The 12,476-nt window shown below is 42.7% G+C and overlaps 1 protein-coding gene across 12 annotated transcripts in view; it reads left to right on the top strand.

Moving 5' to 3' along the window:
• The window catches only part of TIAM1 (TIAM Rac1 associated GEF 1), a 195,199-nt gene that overhangs the window by 145,550 nt on the left and 37,173 nt on the right, over window positions 1-12,476 (top strand). For all 12 annotated transcript variants that reach the window (XR_008820079.1, XM_056327703.1, XM_056327702.1 and 9 more), the window contains 3 exons: window positions 2,003-2,107; window positions 5,962-6,043; window positions 11,119-11,205. Coding sequence is in view for 11 of the 12 variants with exons in the window: in XM_056327703.1 (XP_056183678.1) it covers window positions 2,003-2,107; window positions 5,962-6,043; window positions 11,119-11,205 (274 nt within the window). In the remaining variant the exon portion in view is untranslated. The remainder of the gene's footprint in view (window positions 1-2,002; window positions 2,108-5,961; window positions 6,044-11,118; window positions 11,206-12,476) is intronic.

Consider the following 12,476-nt stretch of genomic DNA (forward strand, 5'->3'; position numbering starts at 1 on the left):
GTTGCTGTGGGAAGCGACACGAATACCCAGCTGCAGACAGGGGCTTTCTCCCAACCCTGGGCTTTACTCGATGGTGTGTGGCTTGTCAGCATATGTCTGGCTGACCGGCGTGGTCCGGCCCCGCATGAAATGCAGCATGTGTATGACAGCTTTGGCACAGGAGACCACAGGACGATACAGCGTGGTGGCAGGTGGAGGCTGCCAGGCTGTCTAGCTTCTTTTTCTGCTAGTGTGGTTTTTTCCACATAGAATTTTTTCCCCACTGGCTTTGCTGTAAATGGCTCAAGTGTTTCATGGACTTGCAGAGAGATTTATCATAGACGGCTCACTCTGGACATGGGGTATGCAGTCTGTAGGTTCATGTCTCTGTATGTTCTTGTTTAATTGGTGTGTGAGGTGCTCTTCAGTTTGTGTATAGGGATAGCAAACTAATATGACTGGAAACTAATCTAGAACTCCTCTGTGTCATTTCTGAACCATTAAAGCCAATTCTTCCCTTTAATTTCTGGCATGTTTGTATGTGTGTGTGTGTAAGAGAAAAAACTAGTGAAAAAGGTCAGTAAACAATGAGGAAAGTGTGCAAAATGCTTATTAAAAATAAGGAAAGGGGAGAGGGTAGGGGTCTCCTACATTCAGCTGTTTTTATGTTGGCCTCTGATAGATTTCAGATTCTTTATTTCATTAACTAGGTATTTGTCCAGATTACAGAGCTTATTCCATTTCAGATATTTGATTCCTGAATTTGGTCTTTGAATTGGACATATTTGAATGTAGCAGTACGTAGAGTAAGCAATAGATCTATTTTATTATTCTTATTGGTCGCTCTTTTTTATTCATGGGCTAATCTAGACTTTGAAAACATTCACTGTTATCTGAGAATTTGCTGAAGGGTTTGCTAGGTCAGTGTGTGATCTTTTTACGGGTCACTCGGTGTACATTACCGTGATCAGTCAGCTGAGTCCCGCTGTATCATCATCTTGGCTTGAACTGGAGAAGCAAGGCATTGAAAAACATAATAAATAGGCAATAATTACGTTCTTCCATGAATTTTCAGATGAGCCATTGTTTTTAGCACAACCTAGAAAACTTTGGTAATTTGCTCGTATAAAATAGAAAAGCCAAGTATAAAAAGATATAATGGGATTTCAAAAGTGATAGTGAGGAGAATTTACCTCCTATATTTGTGAATCGCTTTGGGGTTTTTCATTAGCCTTAGTCAACAGTTTACGAACTTTGAAAGTAACTTCTGAATGACATCCTTTGTGTTTGTCATAATTCTAATGCGTTTTGATTACACACTGCATTAACCTCTGCTTAAATCAAGCTTATTAGTCGTGCTGAGAAAAGGTCGTTAACATCTCCCAGACCAAATGCTGTATCGTCAGCTAATTATAACTAATTCATTAAAATGGTGTGACCTGTTTCCACTGGGATGTAATCCAGTATGCAACTCATGGCTTCCTTTAGCCTTATAAAGCCAGTGTATCCAGAGCTGGTTTTGAACTTAGAGGACATAAAGATTTTTTTTATATTAACTTTGCTTGGTATTTACCACATCGTAATTATCCATTAAAATACGAAGATTCTGAAACACCCAAAACAAACAGAAAAAACTGTCCTGTTACATTTTTCTCTGTTAGCACAACATTTATTTTCCTCCTTGCATTTTTAAATGCCCTTTGTATGCAAAGGTATGCTCTGAGTCTTCTGCTGTAAAAGTGTTTGCTTATTTCTGCAATAGCATGGGAGGGAGCAGAACTGCCAGATAAGCAGAACCAGAGGCTGCTTAGAGTACTAGTGCTGCCCTTGACATCCTGGTCAGTGGTTAAATGAATGCTTACTCCTGGGGAAGAGGAGGAGGTTCAGGTTAGGAGATCATGGGCCTCTTGTGAAAGACGGTGCTGGGGCATTTTTCTTCCTATGAGTCTCAGGCCTTTCTCTAAGTACAGATGATGTGAGCCATTGCTTTTCTCTTGTAAAGCTTCTGCTCCATTTCTTGCAGACACACCAGTTGGATCACTCTGCTCACTACCTGCGTCTTAAATTCCTGATTGAAAACCAGATCCAGTTTTATGTACCAAAGCCAGAAGAGGATATCTATGAACTGGTAATGCTACCTACTGAGCAAAATTAAATGGCACTTGGTAGGACACTTAATAAGTGTTTATCTGACATTCGTAATATGTAGAGCTGTGCTTTTTAACTTGCAATTATAGTGCTTTGCAGACCATAGCAAATTGGCCTACAGTAATCTCTCCAAACATTTAATTTTGAGGAAAGAGTTGATATTTATCTCATGTTTGTGCATGCGTCTGTGTGGAAGAGAGAGAGGAGGAACAGGCACAGGTAATGTGTGAACGTCACTCTAACATACATTTAAGCTTACTTCTCTCAAGGTTGCCTTTTTCTGTTGTTCATATTGTCCTTGGTGGTTTTAAAGACATAGTGTTGAGGCCTGAGTATTTCTTGTTCAGATCGCTTTGCCCGATTTTTAAAGAGAGGGGAAATGCACAGGTAGTTGGCTTTTTTGGTTTGTTGTTTGTTTAATTTGTTTTTGTTTTCCCTAAATGGGAAGGTAAATGCTGAGGTTAAAAAGCTCTGGAGTTACGTGTGAGAATATACTTTCCTAATTGCTTCAGTTGGATGTTTTCATATCATTAATCTCAAAAGCAACTTCAAAGGAATATTGAAATGAGAGATTAAAAAAAAGACCAAACGGAATTAGTGTCATGCTTTAACTCTATGATTTTACACATGCAGACTGTAAAGCTTTTTAAAGTCCTTTTCATTGGTGGCTGCTTTATTTATAAGAAGTAAAACTTTGCCAGTTAGGGATGCTTTTGTTCATTTAGTAAATAAGTTCCAGGATTTGCCGTTTAACACTGTCAACAACAACAACAACAAAAAAAAGTGAGAAAGTGGGATACTAGGACTGGGAAGCGAAACATCGTTGGGAAAAATTAAAACTCAAGAGGAGACAGATTTTAGCTTTCATTGCCTGGAAGGACTTTGGTGACTTTTCTTATGTTGAGAAGATGTAGGATTGACATAGTCATCAATTATTGTTTACTCTGAAAAAATGAAATTAAACGAAAACTCTACAGTCGGTGGGACTGTGCACATGTTGAAAGTTTATAATATGGATAGGTGTGGCAGGCTTTTATATAATGTAACATTAAACCAACAGACATTTGTGTGTTTGCTGGTGTGTGTGCACGCTTGTTTCATGAGAAAATTTTAGCTACTTCATGTAAGTGTTTAATTAAATGATTCTGGTGTAATATGATACAACAAATGCCTCTATTTTTGTAGTCTCCTGAATAGCTGTTTATAATATTGTCTAATGTTGATGTTACCTCACTAGAGCTGTCTTCCATCTACTAAAATGCTTTGGCAGACATACATTGCTGCAGAAAAGTGATTTCTTAGGATGATAGTTCTTTTTCTTGCAGACTCTCTAAGATATATTGAAGTAAGAAATGGAGATTAAATATCCATATTCCATTTATCTCCAGAACATTAATGGTGATGCTTTGTGTACTGACACAGTCTTTAAAAAATCACAAGCTCCATTTATTATGTGTTTAAAATGTTACTGAGGGCTCAGGGGAGAGCATTTAACATTAGCTGCTGTACCAGGCAGTTAGACTTTTAAGCACCTTTTATTGCAAACAAAGCATTGGAGTGTTTTGGCTGAAGCTTGATGTGCCAGACTTTTTACTTTGGGTAGGATGCACTTTTAGATGGAAGCAGGAGACCAGGGGCCTCCCCAGAAGTCTGGCAGGTAGGCTGAAGCTGGAGTGAAGGTGCTGGAACTACTAGAAGACGTAGCTCTGGGAAAGGATGCTGGGACAAGACCAAAAGTGGTAGAGAAGAAAAAGGCAAGGAAGATATAATCTTGAAGGGAAAAAACCAACCAAAACCAGCCAACCAGCCAACCAAACCCAATAATAACAACCCAAAGCTGCTATGAAAAACACTACGAGGGATTGGAGCGACTCAAAGGAGCAATGCTGCTGCTGCTGTCAGGAAGAAATCCTGGCCCCGGTACCTAGCATCCTGCCCTGGGATGCTCCAAGTATTGCTATCAAACCTCTCCATGCAGAGCCCTGGGCCTGTTTCTGGGTCTGGAGGGGGTTTCCCCCCCGAGGCTGTGGTGCCTGCAAGGCTGACACCTTCATGGCATGAGCCACCATAGCCCAGGTATGCTGCCTGCCTTTGGGTGTCGGGACAGCAGGTCCACAGGGCAAGGAAATGCAAGCAGCACCTCGGGGCTGGCTCTCTGGTTTGGGCAGCTCAGCTGCAACCTGTGCATCTGAGTTACTTGTCTCCCATTTGATAGAGGTTCTTGCTTGAAAACAGCACTTTGGGATGCAGGCAGCAAGTGTCTGCCATATCCCTGTGAGAGCTTGTCAGCCATCCTCTGTGGTTTTGGTCCTGCATACTCAGTTGAGATGGCTGCAGGGATCAGACGTAAATTTTGTTCTGAAAATACTGTTATTTTCACTTTTTTTCTTTCTCCTCTTTTTAAAACCCTTGCTGAAGTCTAGCTGTGTTTTTTGTAAATGTCTTTTGACTCTTTTTCTGGTTCTGAACAATATATTCCTATATTTGAAAAATGCATTTAAAAATATTACTAGCATGGCATCCTCATTTCATTTTACATTCTGTTTTACTATAAACAACCATTTAAATGGGTATATAACTGTTCTGTAATACCTAATATTTGCAGTTAAGCAGATGTGTAAGTGCTGATATAAGCAGGAGATAAAATGATACTTTTATTAAAGATGCCCTTTACTAATTAGTTACTATTTTAAAGAAATGGTTTAAATACTTCAGTTGAAACACTGCTGTCACTTAGTTTCAAAATGCTAATTATTATGAATTGCTTTTTTACACACTTATACCAGCATGTAAACAGAACCAATATTTACCTGTGAGCTCTCATTCACCTGTGGTTATGACTTTTTCTAAAGAGGGAAGGATAGTTTATTACTTAAGTGCTACCTGTGCTATGGAAAAAACAGCTTCAAACCTGTGCTGAGCCAGAGGTTTCCAGTGTGTCAAGGCTGCCTTACAAGGAATAAGTCAGGGCAGACTCCCAAAGATGTCAGCTCCGAGCCTCTAAATGTCTGACTTGGACTGGGGAAGCGGGATTTCCCTGCCTCAGGTAGGATGACAGGCCCCACTACCATCTCCTTTGTTCGGCACTCAGGGCAGGACCTGGATGCAATAGTGAGCCACACAAGACGGGAAAACTTCAGTGATTTGAAAGCTCAAAATGTGTGAGCTGTGGTGGAGGGGTGTAGCCCTGCTGAGGAGTTGCTTTGCTCCTGAAAGGCAGGGTGAATTGCACCTGAGTGCGTGGGCTTCTGGGTTATTACCTAGGTGTGAATTTGTGCCGGTCTCCCAGGAAGGATGTTAGTGACCATTTCAAAGACTTGGGGGCTTTTGTTGGAACAAATAAACATGAAAGTGTTAAAGGTGAAATTTCATGCTAAGAAAGAGCTGCATATCAAATCCCATCGTCTTCTAACAATTCAGAAATTTATTTAAGAAACAGGATCCCTCCTTGTGATTTTAATACTCTCAAATAATTGAATTCTTGCAATGTCTTAATCAAAATAATATAGAAACTTTAAATGATGACTACCCGTAAAATATGAAAACAAGAATAGAAGCTTTGTTTCTTGTCTACTCAGAATGGTATTGATCAAGTGAAATACATATATCCTTGCTTTTCTGATGGTGGTAGTAAAACAGTGCTTCCTCCTCTTTAACTGTGTTCTAATGGTAAAACTTAGTGACACTACTAATACATCTAACCCATGTGGAGAAAAACTGATAATGACCACAGTCCATTTCTTCTGCTTGTAATTAAAAAAAAAATGTTCAAAATTAGTACAATTGATGTCTCCTCCCACAGTAACGTATTTTTGTGATTTTTTTTCTGTTCAGCTGTACAAAGAAATAGAAATCTGTCAGAAAATTACACAGCACATTCAAATAGAGAAGTCTGATGCATCCTCTGATATTTATGGTGAGTTTCTCCTTGTTTGTTTTTATTTTTCTACCAAGTCAATTCTAGTGTGGGCAGGTTCTTGCTTGCTCTTCACTGATATACCTGAAAGGCCTGTTGGACACACAAAGAAAAGCACATGTGATTCCTGTGTCATCCACAGAAAGCTGAAGCACTGAAGCAGGACAGTTTTATTTGTAGTGCACTGAACACTTTTTCCTGGTGTTCAAGCTGTAGGCTGTGTAGCTCTTTGATGAGAGCTACAGGGTCAGGAAGGACGAATGTTTTCTTGTCTTGCAGTTTCTCAGAACACTACCTACAGAGGTTGTGCAGCTGAGCGCCAGTGAAAGACAGCATCCTTTGCCAGGTGTCATCTCTTACATGAATGCCTGCGTCATGGCGTTCACAAGGGCCCTGCAGTGGGGCTTGGGAGAGGGCTGCCACTGTGGCTTGCCACTGCTAGCACGCTAGAAGGCTTTCTCCCTTCTCACTCCTTCCACCAAGCATGATTGCAGGGATGCAGCCAGGAGCATCGCCTGTGGGTGGGAGGCATCTCAAGCTCTGCAGCTGGGCAGCTGTCCCAAGAGGGGCTGGGGGAGCCTGGCCCCAGTGCACACCCATCCCTTGAGGATGCCGCATGGACTCCTGGAGCCAGAATATGACATGTCCTACAGACATGTGCATAAAACATGAAGCAGGGGAAGTCGTCCTTGTGTATTTCTGCAAAATCCCTAATCTTTGCATGGGGGTGGTCATATTTCTTAGCTTTCAAGTATTTCAAGTTACAGACCTGCAGCCTGGTAAGTTTGCCCTTTGGTCTGGCAATTACAGTTCTGTAGTGTATTTTAAAGTTATTTGTGCAACCTACCCTGTGGGAAGGCAATCTGCATCTTTGTACTGTTTATCTAAATATTCTGTTTTAATGACTAGCATAATTCTGAATCCCCAAACTGCTTATTATACAGCTGCAGGCCATTTGAATATTGAGCTCTGCTACAAAGCAGTGGTACTGACTGCAGTTTGAATATTGAAGGCCTAAGAAAGAAATATTAACCACCACAGTGATGCCCCTAGGTTCAATAATTATACTGTGTTTGAAAGCATGCAAGAGTTAGAGTTATCATAGCATTTCCTGTTTATTTCGTTTTCTCTTTTTTTAAGTGATAGATGGGAAAGACCGTGAAATGCACTGTCATGTCCTGTGAAATGAGATCAGGCACAGGATGCATCTGTTCACTAGCTCTGGCCCTGCAGGGAGTGAATGCTAAATGCACCCCCAAAAAGCTGACTTTGGTCGCATTGAAAGAAAATGTCAAAACTTACCCTGACACTGAATGGGAGCAGAATTTCTGTAGTCTCTATTTGTCTCATAGAAACAGTCCTATGTGTTCATGCAGTGACAAGTGTGGGCTGAAATACGTGTGTGCGGGGGAGCAGAGGTGAAGTGTTGATCCTGGCTGAGCGCTGGGGAAGGCTAGGGTTCCTTCTGAGATTCTTTCCCATCCTGTATGTTAGGTACAGTTGAGTTTGTAGTTCTTTTAGTCTCTTTACAGAATTAGCAGTGCCGATACATGCTTTTACAATCCGTATCGTATTGTATGAGAGGTGTATGAGAGAAAGCTACAGCACGTTCACAAGCTATGGCAACACGAAGATCAGAGCTTTAAAGTTTCAGCATAGGTTCTTTTTAACAGGGTTGCTTAAGGCTTCTTGCCTGCTGTTTGTTTTTTTGAAAAGAACCTAAATCAATGATGTGACTGCACAGTCTCAAAACATCTAAGCAACCTGCATGAGCCTTTCTGTGAGCAGGGCTGTCTTTGAGGTTGGTTTTCAGTCAGCTGGGTGCTGCTCGGGCCTCAGCCGCTCACGAGCACTTCCATAAGTGCTGGGAACAGGGTCAGGAGCCAGTACTGCAGCTGGTGTCTAGGGCGCTGAGGGGCTTTTTATTCTGATCGTTGCTTGTTTTTCTGTGCAGCTTTGTTCAAGCCTTCTGCCACTTCTTGCCCATTTAAAAAACATATGTCCAAATTCCTTGTGCCTTGATTCCTCCAGAAGAAGTAGAAAAGTCTTCATCTTGAAAATGGATGAGATTATGAAAATCATTAGTGACATTACCTGTTGCTGTTGCTAGTATTCCAGCTATAGCAACAATAATACTTGTAAATCACCTTGAATTTTCAAGATACTTCACAAGCAGCTGTTAATTAATCCCAACAATACGGACGGTGCTGTTATATCCATTTAGCAGACATGGTATCACAGATGGGGAGGTGAAATGCTTTTGCTAAGGGTGCAATTAAGACAGGCCAGTTCAGCTCACTAGCCGGGCAGAGAGATAACAAAATAAGTGAATAGCTGTCTGCTGGCTTTGTAAGCTGTTTTGGGCCAGCAAAGAGATGCTGGTGCCAGGGAGGTGGCAGAGCTGCTCCTTCAGGTGTTAGCAGGCCTTTGTAGCAGCTTCACTATCCCACCTGAGCACACCGTTAAGTTCAAAAGGATGGAGCAGAGCATTTTAGGGAAAGCTCACCTGGGAACGTCTTGTAGTGTTTCTATTCCCACCAGCATGCCTGTGGTAAGAGGCACTCCTGGAGTCTCTGGCTAGTGTGTTGGACTTTGCCAGCATCAAATCTGTGAATGTGATACTGCTGCTGACACCTGGGACACATGCATTCTTGACTTTTTCACTGGTACCAGCCTCTTTGCAAAGGTTGTGTGGGCAGAAATCAAGGCGCGCCAGCAGTAGGAACCTATTGCTTCCAGCTCCTGCATGTACCGGGAGCATGCTGGCATTTTTGTTAGCAACTGTCTGTCACAGGGGCTGAGGTAATTTTCTGGAGGTGGATTTGTTCAGGTATTGTGCTGGTTCAGTGAGGCCATGCGCACTCATGGATGCAGACTTCTGTTTTCCTGTCATCAAAACTTTGCAGCGAAGAAAAGGCTCTGTCTGGGTCACCACCCATCTCTTCACACCTGTGTTTCAGAGTCCATGCACAGTTTGATAATAATCTTTTTGGCAGTGATGCCAGCTTATGCAATCACTGTCACTTCCACCCACTCCTGCCCTTCCTCTCATGCAGTGCTAGTACTAGTGTTTGTGTGGAGCACCTGCAGAATTCAGCCAGATGGAAACTGTGCATTCATACTATACATGTGTATGTACAAACTGCACATACATATATATACATACACACACCCATTTGACTGAGGTGTTTCTCATCTGGATGGGTTCCCTGCTCTGCTTTACTGCATGGCAATGAAAGCACTGGCACCGGCCCTGCAACGGAACAGGCATGCTGCTTCAAATTGTTTACAAGATCAAGCCACTGTCACAACTGCGGAAATAAAACAGTTCGTCCATTCATGGGGTATGGTCAGACACCCTGTCTGGGGGGGGGATTAAGTGTATTTGTGAGATGACCATTTCAAGGCTGTTGCCCATTGCCCGTTTCTCATCTCTTAAAGCTGATGGCAACATGTGTAATTGCTTCTTACACCCGTTCTGTCAGTAATTACTGTTCAGGATTTATGGGGTGGTTTTTTTGACTGAAAGACGAATTAAAAAACAACTGTATGTGTGCTTAGCCCTGACAGACTGGAGGAGGCAGAGGTCTTCTCACGGAGGAGAATGGGAGCTTGGGATTGCATGGGTGTGCTAATCTCTTGACAGTTAGCCACCGTGAGAACTTGAGATGCAACTCAGCCTTGTTTTAACTGTATGGTAGCTGGCTGCAAAACACCATTTCAGTTGCAAAAGGGTGATGGTATTAGTAATTGCCGATTTTTGCTGACGCAGACTGCAGTCTTGATCATCCTCCACTGTGCTTCTGCTTAAGGGGTTTCCAGGTGGGCTTGTGGTGATGACAGCTAATAACTACTATATTTTACAGTTGCTCTTTTGTTTAGTTGGGAGTTTTTCTCTCTGCCAAAGTTGGTGTGTTGAGTAAGCTTCACAAATTTAATTTTATTCGGGCTGTGGAGCTCACATACAGATTCCAAGTAGCTCAGTAAGTCATGAAGGGCCATATGCTCCTTGCTTCTAGGCTGCCACATTCTTCCTCTTCTTTCCTTTTCTTTTTTTTTTTTTTTTTTTTTAAATGATGGATGAAAAAATAACTTCTCATCCATAAGCATCAACTTGAAAAGAGTCCTAAAGTCTGAATAGGCTCCTAGCACATCTGTACCTCTTGGCTGGTGACTGATTCCATGTCAAACAAGCATCTTCCCCCAGAGGTTTGTAAATGTTTTTCTAGTTGGAGAAAGAGAGCAAATGGTTGCCTACACCCATTTAGGGAGTAATGAAGTTTCAGAAAGGCATATGTTCTGCCTTAGATAACCCTCAACAGTAAATAAACAAACCGTATTTAACTAACCACATTGTATTTCCTTTACACATTGTTATCTTAACAGTGTCAAACACAAATGGCAAGAAAATCACCAAAACCAAATGTAACAGTACCATTTGCACTGTTTGAATTAAGGCTGTGTCAGTACTTCCATTATGCGGTTGTTCAGTGGGTCTCAGTGTAGCTACGAAATGTGCGCTGAGCTGAGACTTCGCAAATAGCTGGTTGTGCCAGGCGGAGCTGAGGAAAGAAAAGGGGAAAAGGGGAAGTGGCGTTTTTAAAACCTTGTCCAGTCCAGGAATTTCAAAAAGTAAAAGTTGGCATTCTGCTTTTAGCAGGAGTTGTTATGCCTTGTCCGAGTTCAGGATGGCATGTCAGCCATAGCTGTCTGTTTCCTGGCTTTTGTCAGCTTGGGTCACAAACCACAGCTCTGTGGAGCTTTTGTCTGCAAACAGCAAAACTTCTTGAAGTGACCTTTTGTAGCAAGAGAATTAGAAGTCTGTTCCAATGTTTTGCAGCTGTGGTATTCTCAAATAAAGCTGTGGATGATTTATATAAAGACTCAGAAATTCATTTTGGGTTTCTGTTAAAGCCGCTTCCATTTTTTAACTTCCTCTTCATGTTTGTAAAGGTTTGAGGGAAAGGAGAAGGGAGGAATTCCCAACTGCTGGCTGCAGGGACTTGTGGTGTGTGCAGTTAGGACATGCTGGAAGTGGTTGGCTTTTTCTAACGTCTCGCTGTGTGTCTCCCTAGGTTTCTCTCTGTCCTCCATGGAAGAAGAAGGGATTCGTCGGCTGTATGTGAACAGCGTCAAAGAGACAGGACTAGCTTTCAAGAAAGGTAAAATACTTTTTGAAGTGTTTTTGTTGCTGTTTGTTTAATCCTGTTATAGGCCATGAGATTGTTGGGATAGGAGCTTTATGAACACACCAGATCAGGGCCTCAGTCCAAAAGAGACCATGGTCTTTTGGGAAGAACCTTAGGTACTGAATACATTACTGTTCTGATCTTGGGATCAGCTATGCTATGTAGTCAACCTCTTAATTTTGAGTTGCTGTGTATGTAGCAGGGTCAGCATGTCCCTTGCAGCTAGACAGAGGAGCAGAGGCCCTCTCAGGTCAGTCACTGCAAGATAAACTAGTACAGTAGAAGCCATCATAGTGCTCTCTGTGGCTGGGATTACTGCCTCTAGTTTTGCTTCCAGCCTTTGCAGGAAGCATGACAGCACTTGGACCAGAAACTGGCAGAGATAACTAGGCTGCCAGGCTCGTCCCAAGGCAGAGCAAGATATGGTTTAACTGCAGCTTACCCAAGCTGAGGTCAATCCTGACACTGCCATGCCCTTATTCTTTGCCCATTCGTTGCCTTTTCTGATGTGCCAGTGCTGCTGCTCATGCAGTCATGGGATGGGCTGGTCAGGGAGCTGGGCAGCTGAAACCTAACTGGATTTTGAAGTATAACATGGGGAGCATGAAGAGTGAAAAGACTCTCATCTCTTCATAACCCATCAATGTATGCAGAGTCCTCAAGAACACCTTCAGAGTTTTCTGGGTGAGTGGTTATATGGTCTCGCAGAGCTCATTCAACAGTTAGCTGTTGCCAAAAGCAGTGGGGGGCTGGTCTTCCCCAAACTGCTCCATCCCTTTGCCTTGTCCTGGCTTGGGCACTCTGCTGAGTCTTTTCAGCTCCCCATCTTGATGGAAAACTGCTGTGGCAGAAATGCATGGCTGGTTTTCTGACCTGCTAGCAAACAGAGTCGGCATGTGTTGCAATGAAGCGAGTGGCAGAAGTGGCACAGTGGAGGGACAGGACTGTGTAGACAGAAACTGGGAAGGAAGAAGCAGGGGGCAGGGGAGGGGGAACAGTCCTGGTTGCAGGGAGCCTGGAGTTTCGCTCAGCTGTAGCTTCTAACCTTAGTTTAAGAAAACCATGTAGGTCATCCTGGAGGCTGCTGCATATGTCTATTAGGCTTGAAAAGGCCCTCTTTCTCTTTCCTGTCCCTCCTCACGCCACCTCAGCCCCATACGCCCTGGCTGACAGGATGGGTATTGTGCCAAAAGGCCTGAATGGGCACTGGGATTAGCTCTCTACCAGCCCATCACAGGGAAATA

The sequence above is a fragment of the Falco biarmicus genome, chromosome 2 (assembly GCF_023638135.1).
Source record: "Falco biarmicus isolate bFalBia1 chromosome 2, bFalBia1.pri, whole genome shotgun sequence".
NCBI classification, from domain to species: Eukaryota; Metazoa; Chordata; class Aves; order Falconiformes; family Falconidae; genus Falco; species Falco biarmicus.